The sequence below is a fragment of the Ostrea edulis genome, chromosome 2, assembly GCF_947568905.1.
Source record: "Ostrea edulis chromosome 2, xbOstEdul1.1, whole genome shotgun sequence".
NCBI lineage: Eukaryota > Metazoa > Mollusca > Bivalvia > Ostreida > Ostreidae > Ostrea > Ostrea edulis.
In genome coordinates this window covers 20,204,895-20,227,342 of record NC_079165.1, presented here as the reverse complement: position 1 = coordinate 20,227,342, position 22,448 = coordinate 20,204,895, and the positions used below count along the sequence as shown (strand labels likewise).

Genomic DNA, 22,448 nt, shown 5'->3' with positions numbered 1-22,448 from the left:
AAAAGGGGACGATGACGAATTTTATTTAAGTTAGAAACCTGCGTTTGCCTCAGTCACACCTGGCTTATTGTCCTTTCCATCCAATATGAACATTACCTTTAGTATGAATAACGTATCATAAAAAAAAAAATCTAACGGAAGTACGCTGTTGATGTGGGTAAAAATCAGAACTTCTATTGTCTATTGTTCCTTTAAACATCTTCACGTGTTTCGTTAACGCCTGTGTTTGTAATCTGTAAATAAATCGTGTGTTCGAATCCCGGAGGAGTTTTCGTTATTTCCTTTATGATTTAACTCTATAATTGTAATTTTTTTGTTACTTGAGGCAATTCTTTAAATTTTCAGCATCACAAAATACTACAGTAATACACCTTTCCTAGAGTTTTCATTCAAATGACAATTTTGAAAGTTGGTGTTATACATCCTTAATCAGAAAAAAAACACCTCATTGTTGTGCATGCAGCTCTTATTGTTTTGATAGTCAGCTAAGTAAGTATAGAACTTTTGAGTTGATACACACACAGCAAATCTAAATAAATATCTCTCTCTAAATCTCTCTCTCTCTCTCTCTCTCTCTCTCTTTCTCTCTCTCTCATCATTTTGAACTTATAAACGCAAAGATTTAGAATCGTAAAAAGTTAATAGGAATCAACCACTTGTGAAGAACAGGGCAAAAATTATATCGAAATAAAATAAATGTTAAAGATGGTGGCATTTAATTTGCCTTGTGAACTTAACCGTGTCTGTTTATTAACGTGTACGATTCAATTCAACAGATAGCTTTGGAGTTGGTTTTTATGGCAGTGAGAAAAATTCTTTGACTCCACAAGCGGAAAACGATCACACAACATTACACTGTGGAGTTCTGAGGGACAAAAATGCATTTGATATTATAACCCACCCTGTAATTACGCGCAAAGAGCGCTATTGCGTATTTTGTGATGCCCGTCTATATTTATAAACCTCGGAGTTGTACACAACATTAAAAAAAAAAAGCATTTGCGCAAACTTCTTTTAAGAATGTGTTCGGAAACCGAAGGAAATTTTAGCTGTGCGTGAACTTGTCGGATTTATTAATTACCCCCCAGGTCATGGGTAATAGTCGGACATCTGTTGGTCTCACCCGTTTATTCCTTTTATTGCCTTTGTTTCAGTTGTACTTGATTGCTAGAGAATGAATTTTTGTCTGGATTCCAAAAGAAGAAAGAAAATGCATAGTACCTTTTACGTATGAAAATTAACGGATTATTCTCTCCATCTCTGATGCAATTAACTCGGACTTTTAACCCGCATAAAGGGATTTCACGCGTTCGTTCATCTTGCGATATCTTAACTGCCGCTGGGTGTATATATTGTGTAGTTCTGATCTTTTTACATCGAGATATTTTGTAAAACAGAATTAAATTTGTCACCTAGTATCTGTATTATACCGACAGACGCGTGTAGGATTGATCTGATTACATTAGGCTGAGAGCTGCAGTGGAAAACCTCGCAGTAAATGCTCTCATCTTAAACATGGGACACATGAATATCATCCTGTTAACCTTTTTGGTAAGATTTTTTTCTGTATCTTTCTTTTACAATAATTTTTACTTTTTATTAGATATTTGTATGGATGTATGAGGTAACTGTTGATTTTTCCCATTTTGATGAATATGATACAAGACTTGTATTACGAAGTAAAAATCTTTGATCCACCTCTAGTGCCCACTATATTAATGTGGAGTTCTCGTTTACTGACCCATTCTACTTGTGTACTTTAACATGTGAACAGTAATGGCCGTTAAAATAAGACATTTCACATAAAAGTTTGCCTTTAATTTCCTCAGCTGTTTCATTTTCCTAAGAAGTATGCATAAACATCGTCAAACAAGAATCATTTTATGGACTATTGTACATTGGATCTGGAAGAACTCTCGAGCGGAGATATAACGTGTATTTTATGTTTGATCTGAAAATTGACGATTTCTGAATCTTCACTCATCTTTTCTTGTATTGTCATTCCTTCTAGTTTCAATATCAAAAACGTTTCTTATACAGCCTCCATTTCAAAAGTTAAAGAAAGTTGTATAACTAAGAAAAGTGGATTCTATTATGTGTTGTGTTAAACCCTAATTTTTTTGATTAGGGTACTTTTGATGATGAAAAACTATTGATAAACACACATATAAAGATAATCTATATATAGTGGTAATCGTAACGGTGCATCACCGACTCTTCAGCGCAATGACAGTCAAGCGATAGATCGACCGAACGCCGTATCTCCACTCTTTCAGCGAAAGAAAAATGTGCCGGAGCTACAAAGTAAATATTGATCAATTGTTTTGCGATCCTTCTGTGTTGTATAATTTACCTGAGCGGTTGCCTTTGATGTTAAATTAGAAACATTACACCTGGGATACCTTCACCATGCTTTCCCGATCACAGCTTTGGAAAGAAGAGCTAATGAAAGGTGATAATTATGCACACTAGACCCTTGTGATGTTTCATGTTGCGTGATGAAATATTAATTTGGACAAAAGAAGAAATTCCTCGAGAAATTAAAATTAAATGCCTATCAATAAAGTGATTTTCCTTTCCTCCGTTTTTATCAAGGTATTTTATGCGAGGAAGTTTTTTTGGATATATACTTGGGTCACCCACCCGTGGGGTCATTTAAATACGGTTAATGGTTCCCTTTGCTTTTGAATGAAAAAGTATTTTTTTTCCTCCAATGCAGCATTATTATTTTCCATCCCGAGTTCAAACGTAACTGAGGTCCCCAATACTGGTAATAGATTTTGTAGCGTAAATTACAGAGGTACTCTATACATGTATATCACTGACTTCTCAGTTCCTTCTCTGTATCCTAAAAGTATGCAATTCTTTACTTTGGTAGGTACATGTATGATAATAAAAAATGTATAGTATGAGAGGGGGAAGGAGCCCTCCTTTCTTTCCCAGAAATTTTTCTTAATCGCCAAGGAAATCATAATTGAGAATGTATGCAATAGTATCCCACCCCTTTCATACTGCTTCTTAAGAGCCTGGACAGCGCGCGTGCATGTGTGTGAGTGCGCGTGTGTGGTCAATGTAGGCAATGGCTACTCTGCATTGTAGACATTCACTAACTCACTCCAATATCATTGTATTTCACAGATTTGTATTATGGAGATCTTGTCATACGAGGATTGCACATCGAACTCGTCCAGTGATATATCTAAGTGTTGCAGCCTGTGTCCCCCAGGTCAAGGACAGGTCAAAAAATGTACAAATGAAACAGACACTAAATGCCAGCCTTGTGAAAATGGAAAATCGTTTTCGTCATCAAAATACGACACAAATCCATGTAAAAAGTGTAGAACTTGCAGAGACATGGAACGCGAACTGTCTCCGTGCAACACGACGCACGATGCCGTCTGTGGGTGCCTCCTAGACTTCTATTTTGCAGAAGAGTTAAAGAAATGCCAGCTGTGTGACTTGTGTCCGTATGGATCAGGTGCCATAGTCGCATGTAGCACAAACTCTAACTCGGTGTGTAGAAAATGTGAGAATGGAACTTTCTCCGACGTCAAGAGTGCTACCTCAACGTGCAGACCATGCTCCGTCTGTAGTCCAACCCAGTTCACAATAATGGATTGTACAGACCAGCAGGATACCATATGTCTAGGTAAGTACAGTGTACCCACAACCATTAACATGACACCGTGTGTCTAGGTAAGTATATACAGTTAACATGACACCGTGTGTCTAGGTAAGTATATACAGTTAACAGGACATCGTGTGTCTAGGTAAGTATATACAGTTAACAGAACACCGTGTGTCTAGGTAAGTATATACAGTTAACACGACATCGTGTGTCTAGGTAAGTATATACAGTTAACACGACACCGTGTGTCTAGGTAAGTATATACAGTTAACAGAACACCGTGTGTCTAGGTAAGTATATACAGTTAACAGAACACCGTGTGTCTAGGTAAGTATATACAGTTAACACGACATCGTGTGTCTAGGTAAGTATATACAGTTAACACGACACCGTGTGTCTAGGTAAGTATATACAGTTAACAGAACACCGTGTGTCTAGGTAAGTATATACAGTTAACAGGACATCGTGTGTCTAGGTAAGTATATACAGTTAACATGACACCGTGTGTCTAGGTAAGTATATACAGTTAACACGACACCGTGTGTCTAGGTAAGTATATACAGTTAACAGAACACTGTGTGTCTAGGTAAGTATATACAGTTAACAGAACACCGTGTGTCTAGGTAAGTATATACAGTTAACAGAACACCGTGTGTCTAGGTAAGTATATACAGTTAACATGACATCGTGTGTCTAGGTAAGTATATACAGTTAACATGACACCGTGTGTCTAGGTAAGTATATACAGTTAACACGACACCGTGTGTCTAGGTAAGTATATACAGTTAACAGAACACTGTGTGTCTAGGTAAGTATATACAGTTAACAGAACACCGTGTGTCTAGGTAAGTATATACAGTTAACAGAACACCGTGTGTCTAGGTAAGTATATACAGTTAACAGAACACCGTGTGTCTAGGTAAGTATATACAGTTAACAGAACACCGTGTGTCTAGGTAAGTATATACAGTTAACAGAACACTGTGTGTCTAGGTAAGTATATACAGTTAACATGACACCGTGTGTCTAGGTAAGTATATACAGTTAACATGACACTGTCATCATTCACCCCTCAGCCTATGATTCTCTGTCACACGAGGTGTTGTATGATAGCTGTTACAGCTCCTCCATTTCCCTAACCTAACTCTACAGGGCTTCAGAATATCGTACATGTTTTGTCATCTAGAATATGCTAGACTATGTACTTTCAAACTAAATGTATTTGTGTAAGCAACTGTCGATGAAGGGGTTGGGAGTTTATAAAATCAGATTTGATGGAGAAACAAAATTAGTGGGTGTATGTTAGCAAGGACAATGTGACTTATGACACTTAAGATATTTTACAGATATAAAGTTTAATATCAATCCATGTACGTAGCATTGTTTTTGAAAGTGTGTGTGTGGGGGGGGGGGGGTGGATAGGGGCAACTGGGGGAGTAAATAACTTGTCCACAATGTTTGACAAGCAAACAAAAAGAAAACATGTTAAATCGTGCGGAGGTCTTCTAAAAATCTTCCTCAAAATTTTTATGCCCAAGATTCGATTTCTTTAAAGGGGAGGGGGGGGGGGGGGGCGGTCATTCAATATACGTAGGCTCAATATTCATAACTTGAAGTTTACATTCTTTCCTTTTTCACTACTGTAAATGTTCTATATGAAAACTGCTCAATTCGGAGAACAAGAAGATATAAACTGCCAAGACTAGTGAAATATGCGTAATGTACTGGCGTTTGGAAACTCATTCTGTACAGTATGGATATGAGATACATAACAAAATAAGTATTGAAATACCAAACCTCTGAAAATTACGTATGTTTACCGACTGGTGTTTTGAATAGCGATATGATTTATATGATAAACCATGACGGCAAACCTTGTAAAACACGTCATTGTTGTCAGGGTTGTTTTTCTCAAACTGAAATCAATAACTTCAAAAGAAATCTCATCTAAAATTAATTAAAGTTGAAAGACACGGCAGCCGAATTAATCCACGAAAATCCAACCCCATTTTGTATTTCACACGTATTTGAAATTGGATATTTATATGAAATGACATCTGGTAGCTTTGTATTTGTGTCTGTGTTTGAATACCCTATTATGTATTCAATATTCTATGAAGAGACAATATTGTATAACTGATCCATTATTTATTTATAGATTCCCAGCAGATACCTAAATCAGTCAAAATTTAAAAATTTGCACACACCCCTCCCCCCTCTTTAAGGCCTAATGGATGACAAGTTTGTTTCCTCTGTTTTGACCGTCCCTGGAATTTTATCTGTAGAAACATAGTCCAAAGAGAAATTATGTAAAGCACTTCAGTGACCAACAACACGAACAATGAAAATCGTCAAATCTTTTATTTTATTTATTTATTTTTGTTTTTTGTTTTTTTGTTTTTGTTTTGCAAAACAATCTAATCTGCAAAACAAAACAAAACAAAAAACATTGCAAGTCAAAACAGTTGTAGAATAACAAAAATGATTTTTAAAATAGTACCCATTCTAGACTAGACTAGCTAAAATTACCTTCTACAAGAAACGAGTATAGTTGATCCTTCGTCCATTGGATATCTCGACTTCGTGGGTTAATTTTCAACAAATCCTTCCTATGTTATCATTATTTCCAAAGAACATGAAGATTATCTGATAAAATATATGTACATATGTATTAGAAATATTGAACCAAATTTCAGCTTTGTTACATGTAATTATTAGATATTTATTGAGAAAAATTGTGACTCCGCTTTTTTCCAAATTCGAATCCCCTTTACCCAAGGACGGTTTACGCCATAACCGGTCCCATTGATGTTTTATTTAACAGGCGGCGGACAAATTTTGATTAGAAAAGTTTATATGACCCTTCGACTCTGGGGAGCTGAAACTGACTATTACAAAAAACCGATAAGTAATTTGCACTGTTCTCCAAGTGATTAATTTAATACACATTTTAATGATATTACTTGTCCCATTGTATGAGGAGTGAACTGTGGCAGGGTCGACGACTATTGAAAGGCGAGTTGTAGTGATGTCAGGAGTATTTCCTAGGTTTGATTCCCGACGGTATATCTTATATAAGTACTTTCTCTCCTTCCTAAAAGTACTGAGTCTCGGTCACCTTCCACTTGATAACAAGGCGCTAATCTCTCCCCAATCACAAAGACACTGACATAGATCAAAACACAATTTGGACACCAAACCCGCCATGGCGAGTGGTTTTCATCCAATTCCTTTTCATCGTGTAAGATCAATTGCCATCTTTAATCTCGGAGATTTAAAGATTGATGCTTGGTATATATATGTTCATTTGACATCAATAAAAATATAGTATTCCAATGCGGTATAGCAGTGCAATAAAACCCGCGATAGAAGTATTCAAATTTCCCTTAAGCCATTACTTAAATCAATTTTACGCCACGTTTAGCGACATCAAACAGAATTACAGCATTCGTTTTAATTTTTTGATCTACATAAACAGGACGTTGATCTGTCGTCATATCGACATGTTCTACATAATTTTTGTCTCTCAAGTCGTCTTCTGATTTCTTTCTGAGTTAACAAGATGAAATACTTCACAAGGGCGGGAGGGGTGGGTTTCAAAGGAGAGTAAAATCTTTTGAGTCAAAATTATGATGATATAACGATTAATGGATGCATGATTCATTTTGTGAATTTAGTATACACCTAACCAGTAAATTCTAATTTATGACATGATAGTATATATCATCATGGTTGATATTGAATAATTCCCAGTCAGGGTGGCTTCCTCATGAAACTCGTGTTTAACACGTACTTGTAAACTACAATTTTAGAATCCGTTTTTAAGTTGTAATTTAACTGCTCTGTGCGTCGATTGTTTATAGCACAAAGAATGTATATTTTGTAGTCTGAAAGACTCAACAAAAAAAAACCAAAAAAAAAAGAGTTGAAAGATTCAAGAGAGTCTTACGGATCCACTAAGTGCTACCCCTGGAGTCTGTAGCAGATTTTGTGTATACCCTAGTCTAGCGGACTCAAAAAAGACATAGTAGGTTATGTTTATATAATATTGAACTATAGCTGCCCTCTCCGATGTTTTTTCTTTCATTCTGAAAAAAAAGTCGAAGAGGGCTATATTATTGCAGCTAATATTGAACGAGAGAGAGAGAGAGAGAGAGAGAGAGAGAGAGAGAGAGAGAGAGAGATTGTCTTTAAACAACTAAAACAGGTGTTTATAGTATTTCAGTCTGGTGGACTGAAAAAGAGGATACTAACGGTAAAATCGTCCGTTTGATTTCAGATTGTTTGAATTAAGAATATGGGATTTTTTTTATCGCTTTATGACTCCAACAACTGCGAGCGCCCACCATAAGACTACAAAAGCTGAGAGCATGATGGTATCGCGCTATTACGACGCACTCTTGATATATAAACTATGCTAACCCTTTTTATGTTTTCGTTTCAAGATGTTGAAAACATGTAGCTGATCAGGGATAAAACCAGATTAACAGCAAAGCCAATGTTTGTTGCAAAAAGGTTTGGGGGTTTGATGGACCAAGTCACGGAATTTATTTATATATATATCGTGTGGCTTATTAGAACGAATTGATGATATAACATTGAAATTCACAATTTGTGCAGACGACAATTTTTGCTGTTGCTAAACACGATCAATAAAGTATCATTTTTCGAATACATGTATTTACATTTCCATGTTTAAATTGTTTTGCTATCTTTACAAATTGCAATGACACTCATTTCCTCGTTGGTGCTCTACAGACTTTGTGAATAAATGATAAATATAGTACGGCTGGGGATTCCGTCAGAAATGAAAGAATGTAAATATAAAAATAGAAATCATTTTTGTAACCATACGAGGGTCTCGTATGAAATGTAGCGCTTCGTTTCGGCCTACTTTTAGAAGCGCTAACATTTAAGTACAGGGGCGGATCCAGGAATTGTGGTTACAGGGGGCGCCACTTTATGAGGCAGTGGGTTCAGGGCAAAGCCCTGGTGGGGGTCCAGGGGGCAAGGCCCCCGGAAGCTCCTGGATTTTACAGATTTTATGGGGCTTGAAATATTTCTCCTATTTAGTCATTTGTACTATTTTCTATCATTTTAATAAGGTGATAAAATGACCCAAATTTTAAGGGTTTTTTGGAAAAAATTAGGTTCTCCCAATAAAGTAATTCAAGAAATCAAAGGATTTTGTCATTTATTTCTCCGGGAGTGGAAGAAATTATTGCTTCTTTTATTGTTTAGTACATTTTTCGAAACAAGATACCGCGATTTACCTTAAATTTGAAAATTTTAAGGGGGGGGGGGGGCGCCGGCTGTGCCCCCTCTAAATCCGCCACTGAAGTATGTTGGCGTGAAGCGTCTTTGTTCATTTCCATATGTAAGTTCAAAAATCAATTATATTTCTTTAAAAAATCAAATACCGATTGACTGTTTTTAGGCTCATACACATTGAGTCTGAAATGCTCTATGGATCTAAATATTTTATATTTTGCAAATGACTTTATTCACCACTGTAGGATAGTTTACTATAATTCTGATGAAGGGCGCGCGAACATGACACTTGTAGGAAAACGGTGGTAATCCTGAGATATGATCCAACAAATGTTAGATTTTCACGGATAACGACATTTCAATTATACATGTTATTATCATATATATATATATATATATATATATATATATATATATATATATATATATATCTACCTATCTATCTATCTATCTATATATCCAACCATTTTACTAGTCGCAGTAGCCTAGTGGTCAGGGGCGCTCGCTTACTTTTGCAACCGATGGGTTCTGGGTTCGAAATGACCTTAAAACAGAGGTCACAGTAGTCGTTGGGACGATTAAGAAGCCTCACTGCGACGAACGTACGCGCCAAACATAGGTCAAAATTTGTGGCACTTCACAAAAAGCTGGCGAGGTCTCTAAATGAGTCTTATTCTTTATTTCCGTGAGCCACAGGCTCATAAGATATACATAAATAAAATTACATTGTATATCAACAAACAAAAATGGCTTCATGGAGAGTGAATAGACAACAGTGTTACATGTACAATGATGTACAATTTAGATTAAACAAATGATATCACACCATATGAAAGTTTCGTAGCTTATTTGCATACTGTAAAAAAATCCAAAATTAATCATTTATTTTTTAACACTGAGTAGTTTGATCAGTTTGAAAACACTGGGTTTTGTATAATAGAATTTCTCAACATATTTTTTCTCAAATCATATAGAGGGCATTTTAAAATAAAGTGGAACTCATCCTCTACATCATTTAGCCCACAAACAGTAGATCACCGTCGTTCTGGGTGAAAACATCTGGAATGGGACGTAAATTATATTCATTATATTTATTAAGATTAACGTGATATTCAGGGAGATAGCTAAAATAGGCTGTGTCTGCTGCCCAATCCTATTTATTTCTGAATAAAATATTGTTTAAAATCTGAATGGTACGTAAAACAATAAATAAACAAGAATCTTTCCGTAAAATGATAACAACAACAACAAAATTCCAGCGATATATAACCTCAACTATGCGCAGAAAAAAACACTGTGCTGTAAATCTTAGGGATTTAATTTTACTAAGGGGAGGATCTGTTGGTCTCTGGTATATCTCCCCCTCAGCTGAGAGCCTGTGTAAAGTACGACGGATTTTTAAGTGAATACTTTTGTAATGAAGTGGGTCTTATGCAAGGTGAAGTGTTATCACCTATACTCTTCTCATTGTATGTTAACGATATTGAAAATAGTTTTTTGAGAGAAAATTGTCCAAGTATTGACATACATCTAATTAATATTTTTCTTCTTATGTACGCTGATGATATGGTTTTGTTGTCTGAAAGCATTGATGGTTTACAGAAAATGTTAAATACTTTATCTAATTACACGAAGGAATGGGATTTGAATGTTAATGTACAGAAAACAAAAATAATGATATTTAGAAATGGCAGTAAAGTTAAGGATAACGAAAAATGGTATTGTAATGACGTTCTTATGGATATTGTAAATGAGTTTAATTATTTAGGTATACTTATGTGTTACAATGGTTAATTTTTGAAAACACAAAAACACGTAGCAGAACAAGGTAGAAAAGCATTGTTTGCAATTAATAATAGTCTTAAAAATCATTGTTTTAATGTAGAAACAAAATGTTCGGTTTTTGACATGTATGTTGGTAGTGTACTAGCATATGGATCCGAAATATGGGGATTTCATAAAGCCCCAGATGTTGAAAAAGTTCATATTAATTTTTGTAAAAATGTCTTGGGTGTAAATTGAAAAACATGTAACAATATGGTCTATTGTGAATTAGGAAGATTACCTTTATGTGTTAAGAGAAAATTAAAACTTTTTAAATATTGGATAAAGCTAAAGAACACAGACAATTGTATTTTAAAGGCTTGTTACGAAGATATGTCCACTTATAATAATAATTGGTTAACTAATATTAAAGAAGAACTGTCAAATCTAGGCTTAAATTACTTATGGAACCACAGAAGGAATCAAGATATTTATAGAATTATTGATCACAGAATAATAGATATGTACAGGCAAAAAATTATGTGTAGTTTTGAAAATTCATCAAAGTGTATGCTGTATAGGCATCTTGTTGACAATTTTTGTATACAGTATTATGTAACAAAACCATTAGACACGTACAGTAAGCAACTTATTACCCGATACAGAACGTCATCACATTCATTATGTATAGAAACTGGTAGACATAATAATGTTCCCAGAAATATGAGAATTTGCAAACTGTAGTTTAAATGATATCGAAGATGAATTTCATTTCATTCTAAGATGTCCTTTATATAACGAAATAAGAAAAAGATATATTAAACAATTCTACTATGTAAAACCAAGTGTATATAAACTTATAAAATTACTGAGTGTAAATAACGTTACAGAACTGAGTAATTTAGGTAAAAATCTTAAATATGCCACAAAATTACGTAAGGAAAGTGTTGCTAATTAGCACAATAGACTATTATATATCTACTTAATGTACATTTTGTTAATCAGTATTAAAAGGTATGAATATATGCATGTATATGATTGCATGTTAAACAATATCACTTTGGAATGTTATTTAAGTTTATGCACTCTCCATATACTGTATATTGTTATATTTTAAAACTGTATTGTATGTAATTAAGTCCAATGAGCCGCATGGCTTACGGAAATAAAGAAACATGAAACATGAGCTCTGCAGCTACATCACGGGTACTGTCAAAACAAATGGAACGATAAGAATCGGGCCTAGATTTCTCGGAAAGAACTTTGAAGTCGAAACTTGAACTTAAGTCTAAGATTTTGCTCAAATTTTGACTGCTCAAATAGAAAAAACTCAAACTTAAAAGTTTGAGATTTTTTCCCGCAAAATCCGAGCCTGATGTTATTTACAAGCTGATTTTCAGGCCGTCATGGTAGGTAGATACATGTAATGGTATACGAGAAAATGAAATAGTTATTAATACAAAATATACAGCACTTTTATCAATATTGCAACAACACTAGGGTTTTTAACTTTTTTTTAATGTGCATCACAAATCGATTTAGACGCTACGTGACAAATGCACATTTTTTTTCTTTCAAAGTTACTGGTAATTGCTTTAAGACGCATGCTGATGTCATTTGTAAATTTGACATTTTTTAACATAACATATCATGTAGTAAGATATTAAAGATTTTTTAAAGTTTAAAACTTTAAAAGAGTTCTTCTCAATCGAAGATATGCTTTAATGCTACTTAGAAAATTGGTTAAATATTTAACACCTAGCACCCCGTGGCTCCATAACACCTAGCACCCCGTGGCTCCATAACACCTAGCACCCCGTGGCTCCATAACACCTAGCACCCCGTCGCTCCGGCCGTGGAATAATTCCCGAGATGCTGGAGATATAAACAACTGTGATTAATCAACAAAGAATTAATTATGGAGACGTTGAAAAATCGTTGTTTGTGATGATGTAAAAATGGTAATATTCATCAATATGAGTAGACTGTTTAGTTTGATAAACAAAGTACAACTATTAATTTAAATGTTTGATGGTTTATTCCCCATACACCTAATAAATTGTATGTTAGTGACAACAGCTGGTGTGCAGGCAAATTGAATAGCGCGTTTTATGAAAATTCATCCTCACGCCAGCTGCTGTTAAAGGCTGTATAAAAAAAATAAGCATTTAAACTACTTATGTTTATATTGTATTTACATGTGATTTTTTTTTAATTTCACATAGCTTCCTGTCAACAATATGTAATAGCAACGTAATATTCTTACATACATTCTTGAATGTAATTGGTGAGGTGAGATTGATATTTTTTAGTGTGGCATTGTGATGTCAACAGGATTTTAAGGCATTGTGATATCAAGAGGATTTTTTAGTTTTTCAGATGAAAATGATGTTGGAATGAAAATATAAATGCACGTAATACGCTTGGTGATAAGAAGTACATGAATTTGCAACGCAAAAATAAACAAATAAATACACCCAAAGAATAAGCTGCCCATGTAATGTTAATTGATAGAACGGTTAGAATACTAATCATATATCTACAGGAAAACATAACAGGAAACCGTTGAAAGCATGCTCAATGATGGCTGGGACTATCACAACAACGTAATTATTTAAAAAGATATTCTTAAAGAAGGCGTTGCACGGCTATTGATGTTTCCTCTAAAAGTATTGCACTTCCAAAATAGATCAAAGTACCGAGAGTACTAATAGGCGGAAACATGTGTTAGTACAAACTTTGATCTCGTGACATGAAAATCAATAAGGATCATGCAACCACTGTTTAAATTTTACTTATTGTCAAATGCTTCTCAAGATATTTAGCAGACAATATTTTTCGATATTGTAGTAGTTTGGTCTTGACCTTTGACCCAATAATCAATATGGATCATCTTCTTTCTAAGGACAAACACTGTACCAATGCTAGATGTGCTAACTCTCAAGCATGAAGTTCTTTTGGATTAAGTTTTAGGCAGACAAAACTTGGTCTACAGACGGGACCAAATATTTGGTCTAAAACAATGTCCCTTCTTTTATAAAAATGGCATAAAAATAGTAGCACAAGCAATTTTTACTTGAAAATGTTAAGTACGTCTAAATGTAATATACATCAAGTAAAGAGCAAAATATCATCAGACGTTGGAATACCACATAAGCACAAATACCGGCAATGGATAAGTTTATTAATTAGTTAGTTGGGGTTTTTTTGGGGGGGGGGGCAAATATACTGCTTTAGTACAATAACCAGTTAATATTGTATTAACTATTAAAGTGACACAGTATTCCAGTATTACGTTGATCTCTATTGTTTCTTCGAGCAGGGAATTAAATTCTGTTCTGAATTAAACATAAAACACCGATTTACGCTGAGTTACGCATTGAAACCTTGCGGGTTTATGCACATATTTTAGTGAGTTGCGTTTTTGTTCACTCATATCCTAGTGATGTTACCAGCTGTAGGCAACGTACCACAAGTTTTGACCTAGGCATGGTGCTGAAGGTCGTGGCTTCGATTTAACGCTTTTTACGAAGTGTGCAGTTCAAACCCTAATGCATTTTTCAAAAACTGAAATTTATTTCTTTTGTTTAATTTTTGTCGGAATTTCCGGTCATTAAAATAGACGTACAATATGTGTCTGTATCCATACTCGCACTGTTTCCAACTGGAACAGGAGGAAATTACTATGAATACAATTTGTAGTTATATCAAAGGCAAAAACACTGGAAAAGTAAATAGTGTTCTTTATCGTGCAAACACCTATAATGACACGGGACCTCTGTTTACTAGGTCATACCCAAAAGACCTGTGACTTTCACTTCTAATGCAGGGATGCCGGGCGCTTGGTGAAAGAACAGTCACTACTTATGATAAACGTTAGGTTTGATGAGACGCCTGGATAAAGAATCGAACCCGGTATCTACCGGTTACGCAGCGAGCGCCCTAACCACTAGGCTACCGGTTGTGACGTACATTGTGTGTGCACGTGTAGTAAGTGTACGTGTAGTAAGAGGGGTTTTTCAAGAATAAACAGAGACATTTTAATACTCAACAGAGAATTCGTTATTGGGTTCTTTTTGATAATTCATTATCGTCCAAAATTCTGTTGTCGGTAGATGATATCATGTGTAAAGAGAATAAAAGACATGGTCTTTATCTTCTACAAGATGTTGACCAAATGGCTTAAGAACAGCAATTTCTGTATAGCTTGATTAGTTTGGAATAAAAACAACCAAAATTTGACTATCTAAATCAGAACTGAAAAGCTCAATGCAAACGTACGCACAATTATCAATAATTAATTTAATCAGCAATGATCGAGGTATAGTTGTTTATTTTCGTTTGGAAAGACAATTAAAACAATTTTATCATTGAAAACACGTTGGAGTCAATTGGGCAATGTTGATTATAAAGTGAAGAAACAAGATGTGTAATTGTGTATAGTGAGTCTGAACCTGTATTCTTTGATTCATCATCTAAAACATCATTTAACTGTACGTGTCCTTTGATCAACTGCTATTATGCCAGGCCCATTTTTGCAGTTGGAATGATTGAAGTATAATTGTGCTGGTTCAATGTCGTCTAATAATCTTACCGCAGTATATTGGAATCCTATCAAAACTCTTTTATTTTTCTGCACCCCTCAATGTTTAGTGTATCAGGCCGCCTTAAAGGTGTATACATCGTATATGTTTAAAAGATGCAATTCAAGAATATCATTGATTACAGGTTTGCAGTGATAATTTCAATTTGTAATTGGAAAAAAAAAATCGCGGACAGCCATAAGACATTTTCCTCCTTAGATAATTGAGGTGTTGCTTCAAAATTGACGTCGTGCCATTTATTTAAGTTGATATCAAAAAACAATTCTGAAATTATTTCTGCATTCTTCGGAAGAAAATTTGAAAATAAATGAAAGGTTTATTCTTTGATGAATTAAAGTAATTTCAAAAATTTAAATACATTGTTCGTATTTACAGAGAAACCAGCAGCCTTCCTCACAACAAAGTTAACAGAACAGCCGTCAAGAAAAGCCACCAAAGAAGACGAATTTGACGCCATTCCAATTTACTGTGCAGCTTTGGGAGCGGTTGTCTTAGGTCTCCTTGGTTACGTATTCTTCAAACAGTACTCCAGACTCAAAGACAAAAATCGCCACAAAATCCATGATCCACACGACCATGTGGAATATTCCCGAGCTTCCGGTGGAACAGACAGCGGTGTGTGTGTTGATTTCACCGTGCAGTGTAAAACATGTAAGCGTTCTAAAATCGATGCAACTCTGCAACTCATTAATTTGGATATTTCCTTTAGCAATTATATAACAACACACAGGTGGTATTTTAAAGCAAATTTTATTTCATTATTTGTCCACTTCCCATGATCGAATAGAATTTCCCTCTCACTAACACATATTCTAGGTCACAGTGCTCATTGTCCGTTGTCAGTTTGAACATGAATATCTTGCAGCAATAATGACACTGATAATGTATGAAACAAGTAGATTATCTTCTTAACTACCGTACAAGATACACCCTATAGAAAAAATACATAAATAGTTTTAATTCTGTTTCAAATCAAATTTATTACTAAAGAAATGAATATTGAGCAATTCAAATTAATTTGACAAATACACATTTTAGAAATGGTTATATATTCCTAAAATTATATTTTTAAAATTGTTGCAATTCTTGATAGTGCTTGAAAATGGCCAAATGATATAGTATTACTTACATATCTGTAACATTCATGTTGTTTTGATACACTTGGCACACTGATTTTGACTACGAATAACTCCGTTTACCTGATCAAGATATAGGGCTCACGGCGGGTGTGACCGGTCGACAGGGGATGCTTACTCCTCTTAGGCACCTGATCCCACCTCTGGTGTGTCCAGGGGTGCGTGTTTGCCCAACTCTCTATTTTGTATTGCTTATAGGAGTTATGAGATTGATCACTGTTCGTAATATTTATGCTCCCCTTTGAAAAAGAGGGGGCATATTGTTTTGCACCTGTCGGTCGGTCGGTCGGTCTGTAGACCATGTGTTGTCCGCTCAATATCTTGAGAACCATTCACTTGATGATAATGATATTTCATATGTGGGTTAGTTATGAGTAGAAGAGGATCCTTATTGTTTTTCAGGTCAAAGGTCAAGGGTCAATCTACTCTGGACATAGGAATATAATGTCCGCTCAATATCTTGAGAACCCTTTGCTTGAAAGACATCAAACTTGGCACACTGGTACATCCTAAGGAGTAGATGACCCCTATTGATTTTGAGGTCATATGGTCAAAGGTCAAGGGTCAAACTGGGCATAGGAATACTGACCATTCAATGTCTAGAGAACCCTTTGCTTGACAGACATCAAACTTGGTACGCCAGTACATCTTCAGAAGAAGATGACCCCCATTGATTTTGAGGTCACATGGTCAAAGGTCAAGGGTCAAACTGGGCATAGGAATACTGACCATTCAATGTCTAGAGAACCCTTTGCTTGACAGACATCAAACTTGGTACGCCAGTACATCTTCAGAAGAAGATGACCCCCATTGATTTTGAGGTCACATGGTCAAAGGTCAAGGGTCAAACTGGACATAGGAATATACTGTCCGTCAAATATCTCGAGAACCCTTTGCTTGACAGACATCAAACTTGATACACTGGTACATCTTCAAGAGAAGATGACCCCTATTGATTTTGAGGTCACATGGTCAAAGGTCAAGGGTCAAACTTGACATGGGAATATACTGTCTGCTCAGTATCTTGAGAACCCTTTTCTTGACAGACATCAAACTTGGTACATTGATACGACTTCAGGAGAAGACGACCACTATTGATTTTGAGGTCACATGGTCAAAGGTTAAGGGTCACACTAAACAGGAATATACTGTCCGTTCAATATTTTGATAACCCTTCGCTTGACAGACATCAAACTTGGTACACTGGTACATCTTCAGGAGAAAATTACCCCTATTTATTTTGAGGTCACATGTTTAAAGGTCAAGGGTCAAACTGGACATAGGAATATACTGTCCGTTCAATATCTTGAGAACTCTTTGCTTGACAGACATCAAACGTGGTACACTGGTACGTCTTCAGGAGAAGACGACCCCTATTGATTTTCAGATCACATGGTCAAAGGTCAAGGGTCAAACTGGACATTGGAATATACTGTCTGCTCCATATCTTGAGAACCCTTTGCTTGACAGACATTAAACTTGGTACACTGGTACATCTTCAGGAGAAGATGACACTTATTGATTTTGAGGTTGCGTGGTCAAAGGTCAAGGGTTAAACTGTACATAGGAATATACTGTCCGCTCAATATCTTGAGAACCCTTTGCTTGACAGACATCAAACTTGGTACACTGGTACATCTTCAGGAGTTGATGACCCCTATTGATTTTTAGGTCACATGGTCAATCCACTCTTGACATAGGAAGATATTGTCTGCTCAATATTTTGAATTGATGATACTACTCTCAATTAAATGATGTGTGTGTGTATAACCCTTTTCAATTTTGCACCATGGGGGGCATATGTGTTTTACAAACATCTCTTGTCACCTTTCACTTGTTAAAAATTATAAATGCTGAATTTTAGACAAGAAATTATAACTGAAAGCAGCTAAAGCACGTACATAGAATTCTTCGTATAGTACCGTGCTTAAGGTTTCACAAAATGAAGGAAACATAGTTTTGCAATGATAAACTAATTTTATCATTTGTAATTCACGAATACGTAAAACTTTCAATTTTCAATAGTGATTTTTGAACATATAGTCATCTGTAGCTTGCTTATGCTAATCCAAGTTTATCATTCTGTGAATACGCACAAAGGATAGATTTCTTACTCACAAGTCGTAAGATGTGAGAGAATATCCCAATTATCAAATGTAAGGATGTGAGAGAATATCCTAATTATCAAATGTAAAGATGTGAGAGAATATCCTAATTGTTAAATGTAAAGATGTGAGATGTCAAATGTAAAGATGTGAGAGAATGTCCTAATTGTCAAATGTAAAGATGTGAGAGAATGTCCTAATTGTTAAATGTAAAGATGTGAGATGTCAAATGTAAAGATGTGAGAGAATATCCTGATTATCAAATGTAAAGATGTGAGAGAATATCCTAATTATCAAATGTAAAGATATGAGAGAATGTCTTAATTGTCAAATGTAAAGATGTGAGATAATATCCTAATTATCAAATGTAAAGATGTGAGAGAATATCCTAATTGTTAAATGTAAAGACGTGAGATGTCAAATGTAAAGATGTGAAAGAATGTCCTAATTGTCAAATGTAAAGATGTGAGAGAATGTCCTAATTGTTAAACATAAAGATGTGAGATAATATCCTAATTATCAAATGTAAAGATGTGAGAGAATGTCCTAATGTCAAATGTAAAGATGTGAGATAATATCCTAAATATCAAATGTAAAGATGTGAGATAATATCCTAATTATCAAATGTAAAGATGTGAGATACTATCCTAATTATCAAATGTAAAGATGTGAGATAATATCCTAATTATCAAATGTAAAGATATGAGAGAATGTCTTAATTGTCAAATGTAAAGATGTGAGATAATATCCTAATTATCAAATGTAAAGATGTGAGATAATATCCTAATTATCAAATGTAAAGATGTGAGATAATATCCTAATTATCAAATGTAAAGATATGAGAGAATGCCCTAATTGTCAAATGTAAAGATGTGAGAGAATATCCTAATTATCAAATGTAAAGATGTGAGAGAATATCCTAATTATCAAATGTAAAGATGTAAGAGAATATCCTAATTATCAAATGTAAAGATGTGAGAGAATGTCATAATTGTCAAATGTAAAGATGTGAGATAATATCCTAATTATCAAATGTAAAGATGTGAGCGAATGTCCTAATTGTCAAATGTAAAGATGTGAGATAATATCGTAATTATCAAATGTAAAGATGTAAGAGAATATCCTAATTGTCAAATGTAAAGATGTGGGAGAATGTCCTAATTGTTAAATGTAAAGATGTGAGATGTCAAATGTAAAGATGTGAGAGAATATCCTAATTGTCAAATGTAAAGATGTGAGATGTCAAATGTAAAGATGTGAGAGAATGTCCTAATTGTCAAATGTAAAGATGTGAGATAATATCCTAATTATCAAATGTAAAGATGTGAGAGAATGTCCTAATTGTCAAATGTAAAGATGTGAGAGAATGTCCTAATTATCAAATGGAAAGATGTGAGATAATATCCTGATTATCAAATGTAAAGATGTGAGAGAATATCCTAATTGTCAAATGTAAAGATGTGAGATAATATCCTGATTATCAAATGTAAAGATGTGAGATAATATCCTGATTATCAAATGTAAAGATGTGAGAGAATATCCTAATTATCAAATGTAAAGATGTGAGAGAATATCCTAATTGTCAAATGTAAAACTTTTTTTCTTCACTTCTACATGTAATAAAGGCGCGCCACGAGAGGCTTCTGTTAGAATAAATATCATTACTAAGATTAGAAATATTGCATACATACAATAAAACTTGCGTCTAAACTGCACGATTAATTCTACTATATACAATATGATCTTTACAATAAACTCTTTTCCGTTGAGTGTACAGATAATGCATTAACTTACATACGTGTAATACGATGATGGTAGAGATTGTACAGATCGTAAGCCTCGCCATACTCGGAAAATTAAGACAATGATGTATGTATTTCAATCATAGAAATCATCATAATTTTAAAAATTCAAACCAAACTTTGGATATTGCCCTGGTTACTGTCATGTTCTTTAAAATATTTAAACTAGATCTACAATGGGAACATGGCATTTTCCAACCATAAAAACCAAAGAAGCACTCGTACTGTACTACACGAGTTATACAATTCACTATATTTTCATTAACAGAATTATCATTTTAACACGTGGTATTTCACATATAAGCAAATTCTTTTTTTCTTCAGATAATGAACTTACAAAGTACAAAGACCTTCCAATATCAAAGAGGAAATGCGTGGAACATCAGTTAGTTAGCCGCCGTGGAAATCCCAGTGACTGGAGAGCGCTGGCACAACAGCTAGGTATAAAGCCTCGTGCGCTCTTTTTTGTTCTTTTAATCTTCTTTTTCCAGTGTACATGGAACAAGCGTTAAATAAACACAGATGAACTCTAGCACACGATTCAAAAAGGTTCAGAGCATATATAGTGTTGTCCTGTGCAGATGTAAAGGCCATTGATGTGCACAGATATTTAATAAAAAATATAAACATCTAAAACTTTCGGAATAATATCTCCATAAACATCAAAGTTTATGATAACATTGTAGACACTTTCAAGGTTTTTGAGGCTGAATTGAACAGAAGTTGATTTAAAGCTAGCGTGCTGAAACAAATATATTTCGATCACAGTGATGTTGCTGAAATGCATAAGGGGTGGCATTGTAGTGTGTGATTAATGCAGCTTTGTTTGATTTTAGTACAGTATGTTAGAATAGAAACACTGAAGCTCAGCTGTAGGTCTTGTTATTTATAACGGCTTTGAATACTGGTAAATTAAGGTACAAGGCTATTTCACCATACGCAGTGGGTAAAATTAATTGTTTAATGAAGCTGGTTGCGTAGTTGTGAGAGCGGTCGACTCCCGATCCTGCTGCAGCATCAAACCTAATAGGTTTAACAGGTTGTGACTGTTCTATCACCTAACCTAATAGGTTTAACAGGTAGTGACTGTTCTTTCACCTAACCTAATAGGTTTAACAGGTAGTGACTGTTCTATCACCTAACCTAATAGGTTTAACAGGTAGTGACTGTTCTTTCACTAAGCGCGCGACATCAGCATCAAACCCAATAGGTTTAACAGGTAGTGACTTCTTTCACCAAGCGCCCGACATTGGGAGTCACAGGTCTTTAAGATATGACCTTAAAATCGGAGGTCCAGTGTCTGGGTAGCCATTGGCACGATAAAGAACCCTCACTACTAAGGCTATAAGTGACATGTATAGGTCAAAATTTATGGCGCTGGAGCTGGTGACGTGTCTACATAAGTATATCAAATTATATTTACTTATCATCGTCTTTTTTTTTTCAGGATACACTTCAGAAAAGATTGACCAGTTAGAATCGTGTGCTGGAGATAGTTTACACTGTTGTCAGATGATGTTACAGACGTGGTCTCACAGTAAACGGAACACGACAGTGGCAATTCTTCTGAAAGCGCTTAGTCATATAGGTCGACACGACATTGTAAAAATTCTACAGGCAGATCTGCAAGCCTCGAAATCTGAGAATAAACATGTCCGAATTGTATAACATTTTTACAAGAAGCTGCAGACCTGCATTGCTTAGGAACATTCCACGGTAACTTCCGTTACAATATCAAATGACCTTGAAACGTCATTGCGTACCATGCCTTTTCTCACGTTGTTTTATGTACATTATGAATGATAAACTTTTTAAAAATGTTATGTTTTTTTTGTAAATCCCGATGTTTTTTATTTATTGAAAGTAAATATTTCGACAAAGGAATGTTTTATGTGTTCTGGAGACTGATTGGCGTGGACAGAAAAAAATATACGGAAGCGTATATCCGCCCCCGTGTTGTGTTACATTGATATATCCACCCCCGTGTCGTGTTACATTGATATATCCACCCCCGTGTCGTGTTACATTGATATATCCACCCCCGTGTTGTGTTACATTGATATATCCACCCCCGTGTTGTGTTACATTGATATATCCACCCCCGTGTCGTGTTACATTGATATATCCACCCCCGTGTT

The 22,448-nt window shown here is 35.0% G+C and overlaps 1 protein-coding gene across 1 annotated transcript; it reads left to right on the top strand.

Moving 5' to 3' along the window:
• The first annotated feature begins 812 nt into the window (after positions 1-812).
• On the top strand, positions 813-22,191 carry LOC125667622 (tumor necrosis factor receptor superfamily member 16-like). The gene is made up of 5 exons (XM_048901216.2): positions 813-1,551; positions 3,139-3,649; positions 15,643-15,918; positions 20,635-20,751; positions 21,758-22,191. Exons 1-5 carry the CDS (start codon positions 1,516-1,518, stop codon positions 21,976-21,978), a joined length of 1,161 nt encoding a protein of 386 aa, XP_048757173.2. The 5' UTR covers positions 813-1,515; the 3' UTR covers positions 21,979-22,191.
• The last annotated feature ends 257 nt before the right edge of the window (positions 22,192-22,448 follow it).